Genomic DNA, 20,704 nt, shown 5'->3' on the forward strand with positions numbered 1-20,704 from the left:
AATGCTAGGATGGCCTATGAAATTTGTTAATCAGTGAGAGGGTGAAAGACCTAGAAATCATAAAGGGTATGTTTGCCCTGTTTGTGTTGAAGAGTCTTTGAGTTTTTTTGAATGAATAGTGTAAAATTGTTGAGTGGGGAGGAGAAAACAGCCACAATGAACCAAGAACTTCATTTCCGAGGTGCTTTATGGGCAAGAACACAAGATGGTGAGATTTGATTTTTTTTCTCAAGTCGAGTTCCCTACAATTGGTCCACTAGCTAGTGTAACGGTCATAGTCCTTTTGAGATATTTATGGCAGAACTCTTTCACATTATTAGAGTTAGTACCTATATTTCCAGTCTTTGAACTTAGCATTAATGCAAAAATTAGAGTAAAGAAAATTTAGGCCTAGAGTTGATGGTCCGGTAAGGAGTATCAACAGAGTTAATGACAATGCTTACAAGATTGCTCTACATAATGATTATAATATTTGCACCAACTTCAATGTTGCAATTTTTGTCGCTATACTCTGAGGATATAGATGCTTTTAATGATGATGTTGAAGCCACTCCTACCGGAGAAGATTGTCATGGGCATGTGTGGTCTGAGACAACTGAGGATATTGGGCTTAGGATGATTCTAGAACATGGCTGGTTTGATTTTCCCGCCCATATAAGGGGCTGGTTGGCCCTTAAAGCTATTTTTACCTCATTTAGAGGGGAACTAGGATTATTTTGATTTCTTTTAAGATAAATACTTTGCCAAGAAACCGTTATTGAATTTTTTGCATGTTTTTATAATATTGGAGATTTTCTTCTCTTTAGAGAGCTATATTATTTTCTTTTTTTAAGTGGTGTGCCTGTAACTTGATCAAGAACAACTAACAGGTGATGGATCCTCCTCGACATCCGTAAACCCTCTAATCATCGCCAGCTAGCCTTCTAGCTGTTTTCCATGAAACAGTTCCTGTCATCCTTTTTCCTTCCAAAATAATTGTTATTCTCAGCTTTTACTCTTTGCTATTGTGATACAACACTCCCAACTTTATTGATCCTTATACGCCATCTAGGAACCCTAGTTCAGCATCACAGGAGTCCAGTTGATTATGTTTAACTTTCTATAGTATCCTTCATTATCTGATCAGTCTTCCTGTATTATTAATATTTTTTCCCCTTTCTTGAGCTAGAATCATGTTGCAATGTCAAATGAATTCAATTTTTTAAGATGTTGCGTGCTAATTTTAGACATGAGAATAAATTATACCTGGTGGAATATATGCTATAATTTCCCACTTAATAAATCTCTTGTATCTCCTGAAATTGCTTTTCAGAGCTTGACCGAGTGTAATGCTTGTTTTTGACAGTATTATTTATTAGAACATATAGCATGTTTTCCTCTCTTCTAAATTCTTCTAATCCTTCGCAGTGAATGCTCATCACTTGCTTGGAGTTTAGCTTCTGTTGCTAGACATGAGTCATGTGGTCGAGCTGGATTGATGACGCTGGCCTTCTGTATTTCTTCAACTAGTTGTCATTCGAAGGCAAATGAAAGAAAGGAAAAACAATGTTCAAATGGATGCTGTGAGGTTGAATTTGCTTATTCTGCTTCAAATAATGCTGTGCACACTAGTGCTGTTGAGTTGCTTGATGCTTTAAGAATTGTAATTTCAAGAAGCAAACAACACTACAACCCTAATTATCGTTTACAAGGTCTCTTTTTGGTCATATTTTTGAGTTTCAACTGTACTGAAAATTTAACTTATGTGATAGCATGCCTATGTCTTCATGGGGAACCTTAACTTTTCTTTGCATTCAGTCTGTGAACAGATTCTTAAGGCTGCATCTTCGTTGATAATCATCAATGATGTTTCGCTCGAGGTTTTTCTTCATTTTCTTTCAGCATTTCCCCGAGAATTTATTGATATAACTGGTAAGCAAAATGAGACAAATCAATTACAAAAATTTACTTTTTTTTTACAATTTGTTCTTGTAAAATTCTTTTTTTGTTCCATTAAAGAGGGTGAAAAATATATGTATAAACTAGCCAAACAAAGAAAAAAGAAAAGTAAAGATTTAACTCAGTTAAAGTGTATTAAAAATGAACATGAAAGAGTATTTTTCTTAGAAAAAAATATTCAACATAAGCGGGTGAATTATTTTGATAAATCTTTTAATAATGTTTCTGAAAATATAATCGACTTTAGTGATCTTAATATCATTAATAATAATAAAATATTTCATTTTTATCGTTGCATTAGTAAAAAAGAAGTTGATGAGACATTAAAGAAAATGAAGAGTGGAAAGTCTGTAGGACCTGATAATATCCCTATTGAAGTGTGGAAATATTTAGGAGATTTGGGGTTTCTTGGCGTACTGAACTTTTTAATATTATTTTAAAAACTAAAAAATGCCCTAAGTAGTGGAAAAAGAGTATTTTGGTCCCCATTTTTAAGAATAAAGGGGATGCACAACATTGTGCAAATTATAGAGGAATTAGGTTGATGTGTCATAATTTAAAATTATGGGAGAGAGTATTTGAATATAGGTTAAGTCGTATTACAAATATTTCTCATAATCAATTTGCATTTATGCCGGGTAGGTTTACTATGGAAGCTATACATTTATTAAGAGGTTTATGGAGAAGCTCACAGAGAATAAGGAGGATTTACAGATAATTTTTATTGATTTAGAAAAAGCTTACGATAAGGTTCCAAAAGATATCCTTTGGAGAGTTCTAGAGAAGAAATGTCTTGATTTGAATTATGTTCAAGTCATTAAAGATATGTATGCTAGAGCTATTACTTATGTTCAAACAAAAGGAGGATTGACCAAATATTTTCCTATTTCAGTTGGATTACATCAGGAATTGGCTTTAAACCCTTATCTTTTTGCTTTAGTTATGTATGCTCTTATTGGACATTTACGGGAGGGTGTATCTTGGTGTATGCTTTTCGCTGATATCGTTCTTGTGGATAAGACTAGAGAAAAAGCTCAGCAAAAGCTTGAATTATAGGGGTCTACATCGTATTCTAAAAACTTCACTTTAGATATCTAGAGTCTATTGTTCAAAGTCTATTGTTCAAAGTGATGGTTGTTATTAGTAGAATTCAAGTTGGTTGGTTGAAGTGGAGGAATGCTTCAGGCCTATTGTGCGATAAAAAAGTACCGCTTAGACTGAAAGGAAAATTTTGTATAAGATGTTGGTGAGACCTGCAATGCTTTACCATGCATAGTTTGACCTTTAAAAGAGAAGCATAAAATTAAGTTTAGTGTTGCTAAGATGAGAATGTTTAGGCGGATGAGTGGCTTTACACTTAGAGACAAAATGCGAAATGATTATATCTGTGATAGGTTGGTGGAGGTCCAATGGCGGACAAAATTAGAGAGAGTTGCCTTAGATGGTTTGGTCACATTAAACGTCGACATTATGATGATTCAGTTAGGATAGCAGATGTTTCGGATTCGACTTATGTTAAGAAAGACAGAGGTAGACCTAAAAAGACTTGGGCATATTAGACCTAACAGAGGTAGACCTAAAAAGACTTGGGCATATTATATAAAAATTGATCTTAATTTATTAGAATTAAATGAACATATGATTCTCAATCGGACGCAATGGAGAAAAAGAATTCATTTATCCGACCCCCACTTAGTGGGATAAAGGTTTTTTGTTGTTGTTGTTTCTTTGATTGTTTCTAATTTTATGATTTTTTGGGCTTTTCTAGCAGCGCTTTTCTTTGGCGAATTTCTCATATGTATATGGTAATTTTAGGTGTTTGGGAGTTTGATGGATTTCTCTCATGTACCTCTTGTACTTGAATAGTTTCTTGGCTTCATTCGGTATTGCTGTGCTAATATGAAATAAAGTCCTTTATTTTCTCACAAAGATGGATGAGTTGCTTTGCAACGTGTGTTTTCAGTTGTCATAAGCTGTGGAATGGGGATTGTACGCTCTAGGAATGGAAGTATTATTTCAAATCAAAAAAGGGTTATAATTTTATTATCGTTGTAATTCTAACTCCTTTTAATCGTCAAACTTAATGGCATAGAAGTCATAACAATTTGTTCTGTAAATTTTTTCCTACATGGTCAGTAATGGTGCCTGCTATATTGACATGTTGGTAGCTCCACTTCATTTAGGAAGGCAATTTTTTTGTGCTTTTAAGATTTTACATGTATTGACTTTGACCAAGGAAGAGAAGGTTGGCATAGGTGCATGAAACATGAAAATATGATTTTTTTTTTTTTTTTGGGTGGATTCATAGGTCAAACCTTGTTCTTATTGTAAAAAGATCTCATTGTTTATGTTTCTACTATGACTTTGTGCATTTCGGCATGGTTTGCTATTTTTTTGTTTGTGTTTTCCCAATTTTTTGTTTGCTAACAAGTCTCCTCTCATTTACTAAAACAGGTCCTTTAAGACACATATTGCAAACATGGATGGCTAAAATAAGTTACGAGGATAGAAACATTGGGCTAATTGACAGCCGAATATATCTTCTGAAGAGTCTTTTATATTTTCCTTCATGTTTTATCCGGCATAAGCTTTCATCTGATGATTCTGTGTCTTTTGATGATGACGACATAGAGCGTTGGTTAGTTGAGGCGCGAAGATGGGCCTGGGTGCTTTTTCTTATAATTAGAGACGAGCAAGAACTAGTTCCTTTATTTGAGGTTTGCTTTCTTTGCATTGTTGATGACCTAGTTATATATATTTAATTTTTAAATTTTGCTCTTTTTTGATATGTAGTTTTCCAATATCTCTCTCTCTCTCTCTCTTCTTGGTTTTTTGGGGACTTCGTTTCATTTTCTTTATCCATGATTTTATGGAAGTGGTTTGATAGATCTATTTATAGTCTGTATTACTTATGCGTGAATGATATAGTGTTCTGGGATTATGAATTAAATTTATTTGCTCCTGTCGTGAGTGTTTTATGCTGACCATGTATGATCCATCAGAAATATTCCATTTAGTAGTATAATATATAATGTTCTTTTAAGATTTCATTATTCAAAGGTTACATGCACAATTTTGTTACTTATTGGAACAGCCTTAGGTTTCTCCACTATGATATGACTGCCATAAATTTGAATCACGGAATATCCTCTACAATGTTAGGGCAAGGAAGCACAATTCAATCTATTCCAAAAGCCTCCTCCATGGAAAGCATCATGATTTGAGCACATTCTTCTGTCATGAACATGTAAATAAATTTAGGTGCATTTACATAGATAGCACACAATTCTTATGTATTTATATCTCACACCTAAACTTTCATATTTATACACATAGTACTCGATTCTTTATTATCACATCATGGTAACTCTATTACCACTTTTTGAAAAGTGAAATGCACCTTTTCATGTATCTGTTTAAAGCACCAAAGTGTTGTGTATGTAAATATGAAATTTTAGGTGTGAGATACGTAAATACATAAGAACTGTGTACTATGTATGTATATTTCCCATAAATTTGACATTATGATATGCTTAGAGCATCTTTTGATGCTGAGAGATAGTGTGATAAATTTTATCAATAAACTTTTACAATGTTAAACGACTTTAAGGACAGTTTGAAACTATTTTATATTGCATGACTGTTAAGAAAATATAATAAAACCAAAACCTTGTTATAATGATAACAACTTCAAGAATCTTTCTTCTCAAAGAAATTTCAGCTATTGTCCATGCTTATATGAAACTTCTCTTAAACTTCTATTCTTGATTAACACCTTAACGAAAAAGCTTTACCGGAATTTCCCATGCATGCTCCATTTTGATCCCACTAGGTCAAACCCAAAATGTGGTGGAAATAGACAACCTATTTAGAAGTTTTTGCAAGGCTACTGATGAAGGTCCATTGAGTGATGAGATTGATGAGATCTTTTGAATTTAAAACTTCTAATGTTGATGGTTTGTTAGGTTTTTATTTAGGTGGACGGTATGGGTGAGAGATCAAGTCATTAACTTATTTTGATTATTATGTTATTGTGCTTTAATATTTATTTTCATATCTTAATTTATTTTGATAGTTTGATATTTGTATAATACATCTTATTTTATAATTTATTATGAGGATGTTAACATACTTCTTCTTTAATTTATGGAAATTATTTTTTATTTTTTTATTAGGATGTTGGTATATTACTTTTTAATGCGTTAATATGTCAAAATGGTAATATTTTACTTCTTTATGCTTTGAAGTTCTTACAATACTTTTTCTTTTATGCATTTTTTAAAATTTGGGGTTTATGTCTCAAAACGCCTTGCCTTACGAATATAAAATGCCTTCATATTCAATTGCGCTATTTTAAACCTATTCAGTAGTTTAATTAAGCGCACTTGGGATATTAATTATTTTAATTCTTAATATAAAAATGTGTTGAATTGGATTGTAACTTTCTACTCAACTTTTGCCTTCATTTTTTTTTTAAATGGCTAAAAAATCGAACATTTTGATCAAAATTAGTTGATTTTTGAATATTATGTAGTCACACAATCTGTGTTTTCTTGCATGAAATAAAGTGAGCCATTTTGTATAAACAATCAACCACTACAATGAACAATTCTCCGTCTCTTGGTGTTTAGAAGTGATTTGATAAAACGATGCTAACATCTATTTAATGTGACTAAAGCACTAGTAAATGGGTGTAAAACGGACTTGTTTGCCTTTTTGTTTTAGCTTAATGACATACCTAACATCCCTTGGTATAGTTGTCGATGCACCGTTGAATTGATAGCGAATTAAAATTTCTTCTATCATCACATTAATCTTGTCGTTGCCCAAATTGTCTTACTAATCTGCCTTCACTTTATTCCAGTAAAACGATATCGCCTAGTGAGCCTTCTGAAATGCAATTTAGTTTGTAGAGTACTGAGAAGGGAATCAGTAATAGTTTTTTTTTTTTTTTAAATTTAGAAGAAATAAATCTGATAAAAAATTGTAAGGTGATTTTCAAAGAGAGTTCGAGCTACAAAACTAAGTCATGCATTTATATTTTAAGTGCATATAAAAATTTGAAGAAATACTTTCTATAGGAGAAAATGTTTAGAAGATGAGAATTTGTTAGTCTCTATAGCGAGGTTAATAAGAGGGATCTTTTAAATTCATTAATTTTGTCAAGCTTGTAGGAAAAATGACTAGATTCATTGAAAATATTGTAGAAGAGTTTTTATGTGCGACAATACATTGCATTTAACTAGGAGATTAAATGATGGAGGGAAGATGTACAAAATATTATTGAGGAGAAAATGAACTATTGAAGAATGAAAAAAAGTAAAATATTATTGCGGATTATGATTGATGCCTCATCAACAAATTTAATTAGTTTGCATGAATCTCGAGGCTTTTTTTGAGCAAAGGATGTTATGATTCAAATTAAAAATTATCCAGAATTTTGATTTCAACATACTTATAATCACATTGACCATCTTGACAAGACGAACCCAACACAGAGGTGAAAATTATGGGATGCATTTTTGTGGTTTTTAGGTTCTACAATTCAATTTGCATTCTTATTTGTTCCTATTGGTGTATTGTTGGCAATTGAAAATTAATGCAATATAAAATTTTGTAGTTAAATTGTAATTAACAATACTTGTGATGCAGGAGCTCACCGCACAAATTTTCGTGGTATTGTAGCTGCTACAATACCACGGGAATAACTATTGCGGAGATGGGCTGAAATAATTTCGTTTTCCTTTCTTCGATTTTATTTCCTATCATCTTTCATTCTTTTTTACTCATTTCCTATATATGTGTTGTATTAGAGTTTGGAAGTCAGTTTTTCTGGTGTTTTGTATCAGGACAGCCCTGATGTCTCTTCTTTTTTTCGAGAGCTGTATCCTAAGGTTCCATTCAGTGCTTCAGATGTATCTTGATGCCTAGTGTATATCTTCCCAATCCACTTTTTCATCTTTCCCACATCGTTCCAAAACAGCCGGGGAACACCTCCTTCATGCTGTTTCGCCGCTATCCACCCTAAACCCTTGCTGCCACCATCTAGGACAACAACCATACTTGTTGTTCTTGTATTTTTGCACCCCGCCTTGCTGCCACTAGCATTCCTTTGTTGCCTCCACATCCACTAGTCATTCCGATCCACCTAGCGACCTCCACAACCCTTGAGATACACTTTAGTTGTGTTTGTTTGTGTCGTGTTATTTTATTTTCCCTTTCAAGTGTGTTGGTTGTAATAGTTTTTTTCCTTTTGGTGATATTATTTGTTTTCCTTTTGTGGTTTGGATTAACTCCGGTATCAATTTGTTTTTATTTAATTATTTTGAAGTTTGTATGAGAAGTACATGATATTTGGTTTTCGTAGAAAATATTAGATGAGGAGTTTTAATTAAACTTTTTTAATATTTTTGCTTTGTTCGCGTTGTGTTCATGTACATTCATCATAGACTTGCATCTTCATTATGCTATCATATCCATGATTTTTTTTAGTGCTCTTAAAGAGAATAACAAAGTTTGACTGATTAGAAGATACAGTGTGAGGAGTGAATGGCTTATGTTGAGAACACGTTCGAAGAGAGTATTTGTAATGCTTGGATTTAGGAGTGATGTGCCCTTTTTTTTCACAAATTTCTATATTAGTCTTTGATCTTTATATGTTTTTGTTTTTTGAGAATTATCTCAGAGTAGAGATTCTGAACTAAGGTGGTGTTTGGCTGCAAGGAAGACTTAAGTTAAAAAGAATTTAGTAAATCCTGATTTATTAAATATAAATGTCATTAAATTCAAAATAATGTTTGGTTCAATTAAGGTTAAATCTAGTTTTTGAGGTGTTTGGCTTAAATCTATTTGATTTTTTTTTCCGGCGCTAAATTTGTTAAGTCGAACTAATAAGTGGATTTAGGAAATCTGAATTTAATAAATGGAACAAGCAAAAATTGAATTTAACGTAACGACAGATTTATCTAACATATTTATGGTGTTTGGCTAGATTTAAGTTAAATCTAACTTAAATTTTCTTAAAAGTATCATACCAAACATTCCCTGATGTGCTTTTTGAAATTATCTGAAATGAAGAAAGTCTCACATTTTCTTAGCCGGGTCTTGAAACATGATAGTTGAGGTAATTGAGGGTTCTAGATTATTGATCAATTAGGGAAGAACGTCATTTTTTGGATCTTCTCTAAATGGAAAATTTGATGATGCCAGTGCTATCCAAAGAATATACATTAAGTTGATTGAGTTTGATGTGTAATAGACAATCAAAAGATCCTCCCTTCAACCACAAAAGATAATTGATGTCCGTTCAATTTGGTAGTAGCTTCAATGGTTAATGAGATTTTTTAAGCCAGCAAGATGATATTAAGATGTCGTAACACCTTCAATGGTTAATGAGATTTTTTAAGCCAGCAAGATGATATTAAGATGTCGTAACACCATGAGTGAGAGAGAGAGAGAGAGAGAGAGAGTGAGAGATTTCACATGAGAATTTAACTAGAATAACTAAGAGAAGGCAATGCCAGAATTGATTGTGCCTCAAGTAGCGGGCAAACATGAGCTAGGGTAGTAGATGATGATTGTAGAGGCAACATATGTTTAGAATCTGAAGTTATAAGCTTGAATTTGAGTGTGTGGCCATTAGTGTAGTTTTGACCAGTGGTGATTGTGGATGAGTGTGTAGATATATGAGTGAGCTTGAGCGGAAGGATCAAATGCACAAGGATCTGGGTGCGTAAGATGGGTTGTGGAAGAGCACGAGTGCAGAGTTAAGAGCTAGCTTGAGAGGCAGGATCATGATGGGTGACAGGATTGAGCATTTGAGCGTAAGTCTGTGAATGGTGGTTTTGGAGTGTGAGATTAGGAAGTAAGACATATAAGCAGTGGTTTGAGTGGGGTATGGGATTTGGAGATTGATCTGGGTTAGCCGGATTGACACTCTCTTTGCTCTAATATCTTGTAGAGGAGAGAAGATTGTGTTATATTCAACATAGATTTTTTTTTTTGTTTATGTGGGGAACGAGTGCAATGTTTTAGTTTACACTCAAATAAACATGCAACACTCTCCAAATATGTAGTGTTTTTTTCTTATAGCTTTTCTCTATGTGTAGAACGTGATATAGGAAATCAGCGCAACCTGCTGATTCATGAATGACATCAATTTGGCATTTTATTTGTTGTGCACTTGTTTGCCAAGCAACAAGCAGGAAGGAAGCTTTGCAGTATTATGTGTTTTTTCTTTGGTTTTTCATTTGTTCTCTAATAGTTCATGACATACATATAATGATGATCAAAATATGATTTCACGGCATTATTTTTATTCTAGTGGGGACATCATTTATTTTGTGTAAATTTTGAGACAAGAAAGAAGTTGATAGGATTGCCAATTTACTATTAAATAACTGAAATAAAAATCAGCATTAGTAAACTTCCGTGAAATAATTTCAGGCTGTCAGTCGTTTGACTTCTTATAATGGCTGTAATCCAACTGAAATATGGTTGCAGAGTTAACGTCTTTCAAGTTTTTGAGAGGATTTTGCACTATCTATGGCTAATGGGTTTTCAATTTTGCATTTACCAAGGTCATGTACCATCAACATTGTAATTTATAAAAATGCAGAATTGAAATGTTGTCACATTGTGAAAATGTATTGTTTGTTTTAACAGTTTTTTAAGAACTATTGTGGCAACCTTTGCAAAGATACTTCTACCAAGTGGGTTCGTATCAAGCTTCTCATTCTTCTTTTGTGCTTAAATGAAGAATCTCAAATTGTTTGGAAAAAGCTTCTGTTCCACCGTGAAACTGTGGCTGGGACTGAGGTTACCATGAATTTGGATGAATCCTCTATTATTGCAGCACTGACGGCATCAGAAAAAATTGCGGTGCAATTGCTTCTTCTAAGGGTAAGTTCCAATGGTTTTATGCTTGATAAATTGTGTTTATGCTTGCTAATGAGCTTTTGGTGCTCAACCTTCTTAAGCGTGATATTCTATTTTTTTGGTAAACAGAAGTTTTATTTTTATTTTTATTTATGCTGAATGCAGGATGAAGTTCTTTACTTTGCGAGACTAGTTTCACCCATATTCTGGTCGAGTTCTTTAGTCAAGGGGATTGAGCTACCGTCTTCTGTGAGAGGAAAGCTTGGAGGTCCAACTCAAAGGCGGTTAGCTACCCCTACGACCACTGCTGTACTGCAGTCTGTATGTATCTCAATGTTCAGACTGAAGTTCCTTTATGAAATTGAGTGCCAAATGGTGATTTTGATAAGGTTTTATCTTTTCGGTTGTTTTTGGGAAGTCATGAAAGGAGATTATTTTTTTGGGGCATTTACATACACAGCGCCTAATTCCTATTTATTTATATATCTAACACTTAAATTTTGCTTTTTATATTTATACCACCCAAAGCTTTCCTATCACATCTCAATGTCCACCAATGTAACTTTAAAGAACTGAATTACACCTTTTCATGATAAAAATTGAAGTGTTCGTGTTAGTTATGGCAATACATGAGAATTGGGTGGTACGCATGTAAATGCCCTTTTTTCATTTTTAGCGCTACGTTCCCCAGAAATAATCTACACAAATAATGATTTGGAGTCCATAATTATTATTGGACCAATTAAATTAGTGTGTCATCCACTATTACTTGAAGAGTTTTTATTTGTCCGCTTCATTAAGTGCTTATGTAGCATTAGTTTTTGTGTAATTTTTTTAGGGTATATGTATTTCTCTTGACAGACCTAGGCACTAAAGTTTTGTTAATAACATTAATATTAGTTAACGAGGTATAGTAGAAGTGAATATGGTTATTATGCTAATGTTTAGCTGATTAGAGAGAGTCGTCTTAGATGGTTTGGTTATATTTTAAACGTTGACCATCTGATGATCTGGTTAGGAGAGTTGATGTTTTAGATTCAAATATACTAAAAAAGGTGGAGGAAGACCTAAAATGACTTGGATATATTGAATAAAAAAATGATTTTAATTTATTAGATATAAATGAAAATATGACACTCAATAGGATACAATAAAGAAAAAGGATTCATGCAGCCGACCCCACTTAGTGGGATAAAGGCTTGTTGTTGTTAGTGTATATTAGGATGATTGATATTAGGTAATCTAATTAAAGGAGATTAATTACATTATCTTATCTATATTAGAAATATTCCTAATACATAGAGATAATGAGTTTGTTACCAAAACTAGTAGGAAGTTCAACGTAAAACGCAAAACAAATTTTTATTGATACTGAGTTAGGGTTACAACATGACTTAAACGGAAAGAGAAAAACACAATAACAAAGCCAAAAGGGAAGATCCGAGGGCAAAGTGGCGTCAGCAACGTGTTGAGGGTAGTAGAAGGGTTGGTAGCTGCAAGGTCGGTTAGAAAGGGGTTTGGTGGCCGGTAGGTGGGCTAAACAACGAGGGTGGCTGTAGGGAGAGGGTGTCGGGAGCTGGTAAGTAATCTGGACGGTTGGAACCACCCTCCTGAGGGCTGTACTGGGGCTGCCTTATGTGGAGGAAGGGGCTTGAGTAGTGGACAACAGGTAAGAATTCTGGGAAAGGGGGTTCGATAGGCTGAGAAGTGACCAGGTCGGCAGAGACAACTGCAATTGAAGGGCGACAATGTAGTTGGGGATGGTGGGAAGGATGGACAACAATGTTAATGTAGAGAGGAGCGACGACAAGTTGGTTGGAACGGGTGGAGAAGCTGGACAACAAGTGGAAAGGTAGTTCCAGGGGCGGTCAAACAGGGAGCAAGAAGGTTTTGGGAAGAAGATTGAGTAAGATACAACACCACCATGGAGTCAGATACAACCGAAGCATCACCACCTCCTCGAATACAACCCTAGAACAGAGAAGGCTTCACATAGGAATCTGAAAGTAGAACACATAAAAAAACTATCCCTAAACTCTAAAAATAGAAGTTAATACTTCTATAGGAAGGGGAAGTAGAAAAGGAAGGAGGGGCGGGCGGCAATCTCGCTCGTCAAAATCGTGCCTCTGGACTCGGCCTGAGTTCTCCTTGGACTGGCCCTCAACTGGACTAGTCGGCCCGGTCTCCTGCTCCCGCCCTGCTCGAGGGTGCCTTGCACTTGCGTCAGTCTTTCAGTGTTGAGGGAGCTTCAAACTCATTCGTCAAAGTTTCCGGATCCTCATGACATGGCGTCAAGTCCCTTGGTATGTCGATCATGTTGGCGTTGTCATTCCACAACGCATTCTGGTAGAATAGGCATCCGTTCTTTTTTGACACATCCTGAGCGGGTGTTATATATAGTGGTGGGTTCTTCAATATAACTCTCAAGCCCTTAAGCTTGAAACTTTCTCCTTCCACTTTTCGTACCCTGCGAATTGTAGCTTATGAACAAGTAGATGAGGAGAAATTAATTTTGGGAGGACATTTGTGGCAGGCTGTGCCCCTCTCACTAGCAACCATTCATGAGAGACATCTTTAGTGGCACCCATTGAAGAAATTTCGTCCCCCTCAGGCTCCTAGGGCACATTTCAAAGCTGAGATTTATCCCTTTTGTCTGGACATCTGCTGATGGGTACCCCGCTGAGCTGAATCTGACATCTGAAATACTCACCGTAATATTCCAGGAATGGCACAAAATGACTCCTCTTCAAACATGGTGGACCTTCCTTTGTAGGGGCAACTCGGGAGGGGTCCATAAATCTGAAAAGCATTTTTCTTTATCTGTGGTGACTTTGTATCTGATGTCTACTCCTCAAACTCATAACCCTTGTAGACATCCAAGGTTGGTCTTGCTGATTTTCTTCTCAGAGTTTGTAAAATGCTAGCTCAGGGCATCATAATCTCATACACTTCTGGACTGCCCATTAACTCAGTGTCACTACCTTTTAGAGGCGCGACTGTTACCTTAGCTGGAATCTCTATCTCGTGGTCAGCTGAAAATAGTGGCGTATCTTCCTTATTTGCTGCAAGTGGAGAATCCTCTCCGATGCCTTCATCATCTCCCAGACCAACCGTGTTATTGCCCAACTTTTCAACAATACCTTGCTCATTGGAACAAAACTCTCCACTGGTTGTGCATTCTGATTCCATATTTCCAAATCCGTGTCACTTGCAACACTTCCTTGATGTGATAGATTTAGGGATGCGACCTAGTCTCACCTGTTGTCTACTCTTAATCAGTTTGTCCTCTGACGGGGTCGACTTAGGTGTTCCTCTGGGTGCACTCTAGCTATAAGATCCTGATGTTAACCTCAGCCTAAAAGATGTAGTGGTAGCTCGACGGTGTGGCCCCTCCACTTCTGAAGCTAGAGTATGAAGTTTATGTCTGTAGTAAGCTCGTAGGAACTGGTAATACCTTCCGCTTCATTCTTAGATTCTATCATTCTCCCCTTCGACTTTCTAAATCACGGTCAAGGGTAATCTCCCATTGGATTTCATTCTCAGTTTCTATAAGCCTCCGTTGAAGCCGACGGACTTCCTGCCGTATCTCTTCCCACAAAGGTTCGAGCATGTTTCTACTTGGTGACTTGATTAAGATTTTGGATTGGGTGGAAGAGCGAGTAAGAGAGAGCGTGTAAGAGACTCGTTTAAGGTGTAGAAAAAGTAATTTATGGTTGTTGGCTTTAAAAATCAACAGGGGGAGTTAGGGTTAGGTCGAAATTTTCGTTGGGGTTTGGGAATAAGAAAGAAAAATGTTGGTGGAGGTGACTTAGATAGGCGCAAACGATGACTATAGCGAAGGGAGAAACAAGTGCAGGTGGCTGCCAGAAGGGGCAACAACAAGTGTGGGTGGTTGCAGGAAGGTGGGGAAGTCGGGGTTGCGGTGTTGGCGTGCAACACGTGCGGCTGTCTGCCGGAAGGGTCCAGAGGGAAGCTATAGGTGTCTGTGTACTTTTGGAGGGTGCAAAAGTGGTTGATGGCCTGTCGGGAAATGCAGGGAGGAGTCGCCAACCAACAGGAGTGTGTAGAAGGTCGACGACTTGCTAGGAAGTGCTGGAAGGAGTCAGCAATCTGCTAAAGAGTGCAGGGAGGAGTCGGTTGGAAGCGCAGGAGGAGATCCGCGACAATTTGGGGGGCACTTAATGGAGTCTGCGACACTCTGGATCCGCAGGAAGGGATCTGTGACAATTTGGAAGCGCTGGCTAGAGGCTGGAGGCTGCGACACTCTGAAATCACATGAGGGGATCTGTGGTAGTCTAGAAACGCTGGATGGAACCAGAGAAAGCAGGAAAGTGGAGGAACATCGGAGATAGTCACCACCTCTAATGAATTACAGCCGAAGCACCTTCTTGCAGTCATATACAACTCTCATATGGGAAAAATGCAGGCGACAGACTCTGAATTTAGAAAATCAATCAATAGTCTTTAACCTAAGCAAACATCAGACATATATAATAATAATTAGTGATTAGAATAGTAAGGATCAGAGTATGAAAGAAAATAAAAAATGAAGGGCATAGAATAAGCAAGAAATATAAATGGAGAGTAATAGAAAATGAAGGGGGGAAGTATGGCATGCGGTAGGTCCTCCCTTCTGGGGTTGGCCGGTCGAGCAGGGGTTGGACCTGACTTCAGTGGTCAGTTTAGCCAACCCTCTTCTCAGCCTCACATCGGAAACTCTTAATTTCTGTAGATGAATATGCTAAATTCATCTAATTTTGGGAAACATCCAAGAAATCTCCCTCTATCACTACCCTTGTCGAGTCAGATAGCAAGGATATTTATATTCTTTCCTCTTCTATAGTATGGTTCATTGATTCTAGTGCCACATATCAGCTAACGGTTAATCCAAAACTCTTTGCTACCTTTCATAAAGATCTTTTCTTAATCACCTTAGCGGATGGATCTACCTCTAATATTTTTAGTTTGAAACCATTAATGTTACACTCATGGTACCTTTAATGTCTGTCTTTTGTTTCTCTCATTTCTCTTTTAATATTGTTTCTGTTTGCAAAATTATACGCGTTCTTAATTATTGTATCTTATTTTTCCCTAGTCATTGTCTTTTTTAGGATTTTATGACGAAGAATATTATTTGTAAAGGATGAGAATTAGAGGACTACACATTTTGGATAATAACCTACCTCGATCCATAGCTTGTTCCAGTACCTTATCTCCGTTTGAGTAGGGTTGTTTTAAAATATCATTTGAATCTAATTTAATAAGTTTTATTCCATTTTCTTAATTAATATTTTTAATTGATTATAAATCTTTGTATCCTTGTAGTCAACTAATTTTTTTAAAAATACTAATCATATATATATATATTTGATGAGTAATATTTTTAAAAAGTCTAGTTGACTACAAGGCTACAAAGATTTATAATCAATTAAAAGTATTAATTAGGAAAATATAATAAAAATTATTAAATTAGATTCAAATGATGTTTTAAATCTTGCCCCAATCTTTGAAATCTTATGACTACGTGATTATTGTTGTCAAAACTACTCTTTATTTGTGAACGGCTCGTGTTCGGCTTGCTAAGCAAACGAGTCGAACACGAACACACTTTTTGAGCTCGAAATATAAACAAGCTTGCTCGTGTTCGGCTCGTTTACACCCCTACATTTGAGGCCTATTGTTGATTAGGGCATCCATCACTATCAATGCTAAAAAAATTATACCATCAGTTTCAACAATTATCAACTTCAAATTGTGATTATTGTTAATTTGCTACACCACTGTTTGTCTTCTATTCCCATAATTGATAAAAAAGTCTGTCATAATTTTGAGTTGGTTCATTCTAATGCATGGAAACCTTGTCCTGTTTTTTCTAATAAATTTTTGATATTTTGTTATTTTTGTGAATGATTTTTCTCGTATGACTTGATTTTACTTTGTGAAATCCCGTTTGAATTACTGTCACATTTTCAATTCTTTTGTGCTGAAATGAAAACTCAATTGAATATTTTTGTTGAGATTATGAGAAATGATAATGCTAAAGATTATTTCTCTGTACTTTTTCAGACATACATGACACAAAAGATATTTCATCGATCATCATGTGTCGATATTCCATCTCAAAACGCGTCGATATTCCATCTCAAAACGCGTAACTGAAAGGAAAAATAGTTGTTTTTTTTCTGACAGCTACAGCTCTTTTGTTTCAAACTAGTGTACTCATATATCTCTTGGTCGATGCGGTTTCAACTGCATGTTTTTTTACCAATCGAAATCCTTCTACTGATTTATAGAACCAGATACCCTACCAAGTTCTATTTCTTTCCCTCATTGAAACACGAATATTTGAGTGTCTTGTTTTGTTCATGACACTCATCCACAGGTTTCTAAGTTGGACCATAAATCATTAAGGTGTCTTTCTATGATACTCTTCTTTCCAATTAAGGTATCAATATTTTTTTCTCTTAAACGGGTACATGGTTTCTGCTGATGTCACCTTTCATGAACATATCTCATTCTTTGGTAACTCATCGCTGTTTAAATCCTCATAAGATTCTGATGAGGTAATGGATGACTTCTTAAGTTCAGCTCCACTTTCACCACTAGTACCTTAGCTTAGACCACCTTTAACCAATGTATACTTGAGAAGACCTCGTCCCCTTAATCTTAGTCTACACCTCTATCTTCTTCTTCAGTGGATTCATCTACTGGTGACCTTGAGTTACCAATTGCTTTTCAAAGAGGTAAATTTTAATGCATTTATCTCATTTTTCATGCATGAACTATGATCAATTATCATCTACTTCTTGGTCATATATAGTTTCCCTTGACTTTGTTAAGGCCCCGAGTTTTGTTCAGCAAGCTCTATCCCATTCTGGGTGGCAAGCAGCGATGCTTGATGAAATGAATGCCTTGACTGAAAATGAAACTTGGGAACTAGTTGAATTACCCCCTTAGCAAGAAGGTTGTGAAGGTTGTTAGTTGTAAATGGGGTATTTGCAGTTAAGTTTCATTTTGATGGATCTGTGTCTCGTCTCGAAGCTTGTTTGGTTGCTATGCTTCATTTTATGGGAGTGACTACTTACATGTTCTCTTTGGTAGCTAAGTTGACTTTGGTTCACCTCATCTTGTCCTTGGCTGATTAATTGGTCCCTGCACCAATTTGGTGTGAAATGCATTTTTGCATGTTGATCTTCTAGAAGATTTGGTCAAGCAGTAGAAGAGTTTGGGATGCAGAAAATTAAAAGTGATCACACTGTATTCTGCAAACGATCTACTTCTGAGATCATTCCTATGGTTTTGTATGTTGGTATTATTATTGCTCAAAACGATGGGTAGGGAATTTTATCATTGAAATCAACTCTCAAAAAATAGTTGAACACTAAACATCTGGATGCTTTGAAATATTTCTTTGGGATTGAGGTATCAATGAGCAAGAAGGGCATCTTTCTATCTCAACAAAATTATCTATTGAATTTCTTAGCAGAAATATGAAAATTAGGAGTCAAATCATGTAGTACTCTGATGCTTCTCAATCAAATGGAGAGCTTTTTAATGATCTTGAATAATATAGGAAGTTAGTGAGAAAACTAAACTAACTCATAGTGACTCGCCTTGTCATTGCTTATTCAGTTAGTTTTACAAGTCAATTCATGTCTTCACCAACAATCCATCATTGGTTAGCTCTGGAACAGATACTATGTTACCTCAAACGAGCTCCTGGAAAATGGAATCTATATCAGTATCATTGGCATATAATGAATTTTTCTCTGATGCGGATTTGACAAGTTCCAAGATTGATCGATGATACATTACTGCATATTGTGTTTTTGTTGGTGGTAATTAGGTCTCATGGATAATAAGAGGCAAAATATAGGGTCACGTTTCAGTATAGAATCCAAGTATCAAGCATTGACACAAGATTCAAGGGAATTGTTATGGTTCCTCAATTCTCGATTGAAATGGGTTTTAAGATGATAATTCCAACAAAGCTGTGGTGTGATAACTATTCTTATTGTTTCAAAGCCCATCTTCAATGAACGAACTAAGCATTGAGATAGATTCTCCTTTTGTCTTGAAAAAATTCAACAAAATTTGATTTCTACAGCTCATAAAAACTGGAGAACAATTACGGGACATCTTCACTAAGGCCCTTAAAGGAGCTATAGTCACTTACATTTGTAACAAGATGGGCATGATAAATTTCTATACTTCAGCTTGAGGGGGAATATTATGTAGAATATTATTAATGGGTATATATTAGGAAGCATGTATATTATATTAGAAATATTCCTACTATATAGAGATATGAGTGTATATAAAGATGTATCATATTCTTTTAATTAAATAAGAAGTTTTTCCATTACATCCCTGGTTTCTGATTTGCACCTACATTTTATTTAGCCGTTTTCTTGTTAGCAATTGCATGTGCTCATAGCAGTGATTTGATTCTAGAGTTTTAGGACAAAAATTGTTTATTATCCGGACTCGCTTTTTTCTAAAATGTTATATTTCTTTAAAATGCAATTTTGTGAAATTGGCATCAATAATTATTCCTTAATTTTTTTATTATCAGATAATCAACACCATGTGTCTTAACTCCTGTAGCTATATTTTCCTGTGTTACATAGGATTAGGTTTTCTTTTGATTACCCAAATGGTTGCTTATGCGATGTTATTGCTCTGAGCTGTAGCTTTCTTGCCAACCGACATGTTTATTTGATATAAAAATAAAATTTAAAAAGCAAGTACATGGAGTATAAAAATCATTATTTCTCTTTCCTTTCCCTAAGAAAGTTTGCTAAATATTTAAGCACATTACTACTGTTGGCCCTGATCCGTTGCGTCTGCTTGGGCACTGTTGATGGTTAGCCAGCCTTTGTTTGTGTGTGGACATGGTTTACTTAATAATTTAAAGGATAAATTTTAGTCATGTGGAATTAGCTCTATAAATCATCCATCTAGTGTTTTCATTCATAGTACATCAGAACTTATTGAGCCATGATCAACAGAAGCACCCCTGAATCTAAAAAAAAGGTTAACAAACTCCAATTTAATAATTGATCTATCTTCAATATCTGAAAAAATATCTTTTTAGGCAATTGTTTATCTTATATTCTATCTCCATGAATTTACATGAAGCAACATGAGTTTAAGTTTCACTTAACTAGGAATGACTATAATATCTAATAAAGGAATATATCTATTAATTGACATCATTGATTAGGAAATATGATACACTAAATGAAATAAAAAAAAAATTAAATGTTATCTTAGATTTGGAGAGTGCGCAATGTAATGAAGGGTGTTACTTTTTTTTTTTCATCTTTACAGAAGAATGTCATGTACAACCTTATTTTGATAGGGTCATCTAGAACAGTGGATCTCAAATGATTTTCTTAAAGTAATTTTATTTGGGAGTACAGCAATACTTCCTATAAATATCGCCTGATGTCCTTTTTTCTGGGTGCATCCCATTTTTCTTAGTCATTTTATTTGTTTCTATTGTCTTTTTAATCAGATTGTGGCTATGAGGACCATTGCTAGTATAGCATCTGTGTTTCCTCTGATAAAAGACGATACCTGGGATCTATCACGTACATTCTCTTGGGAGTTTGTTTGGAAAGCTGTTCGGTTTCTACCTTGCAAATCAGAGGCATGTTTCCCTGAAGTCTGTTTGAATGCTTATTGGGGCCATTGGTTTTTTTTTAGAAAACTATTTAAATAGATATTAAAATAAGTGTGTTAAGATTTTTTTTAGAAATAAATCAATTTTTGAATTTCTGAGAACATATTTTAGGTGTTTTGTAATTTGCAAAACAGATTTGTTGTTTCTTTCTACCCCACCAGATTTTGAACTTAGGTCTTTGAAAATTAGCTATGGCAGGCA

At 35.2% G+C, this 20,704-nt stretch overlaps 1 protein-coding gene across 1 annotated transcript in view; it reads left to right on the forward strand.

The window, feature by feature from the left end:
- The window catches only part of LOC110022769, an 89,499-nt gene that overhangs the window by 21,872 nt on the left and 46,923 nt on the right, over positions 1-20,704 (forward strand). Inside the window, 6 exon segments of the mRNA XM_020721869.1 lie at positions 1,408-1,691; positions 1,798-1,911; positions 4,393-4,655; positions 10,603-10,839; positions 10,981-11,136; positions 20,336-20,470. Coding sequence (XP_020577528.1) covers positions 1,408-1,691; positions 1,798-1,911; positions 4,393-4,655; positions 10,603-10,839; positions 10,981-11,136; positions 20,336-20,470 — 1,189 coding nt within the window.

This window comes from Phalaenopsis equestris, unplaced genomic scaffold (genome assembly GCF_001263595.1).
Source record: "Phalaenopsis equestris unplaced genomic scaffold, ASM126359v1 Scaffold000202, whole genome shotgun sequence".
Taxonomy (NCBI): Eukaryota; Viridiplantae; Streptophyta; class Magnoliopsida; order Asparagales; family Orchidaceae; genus Phalaenopsis; species Phalaenopsis equestris.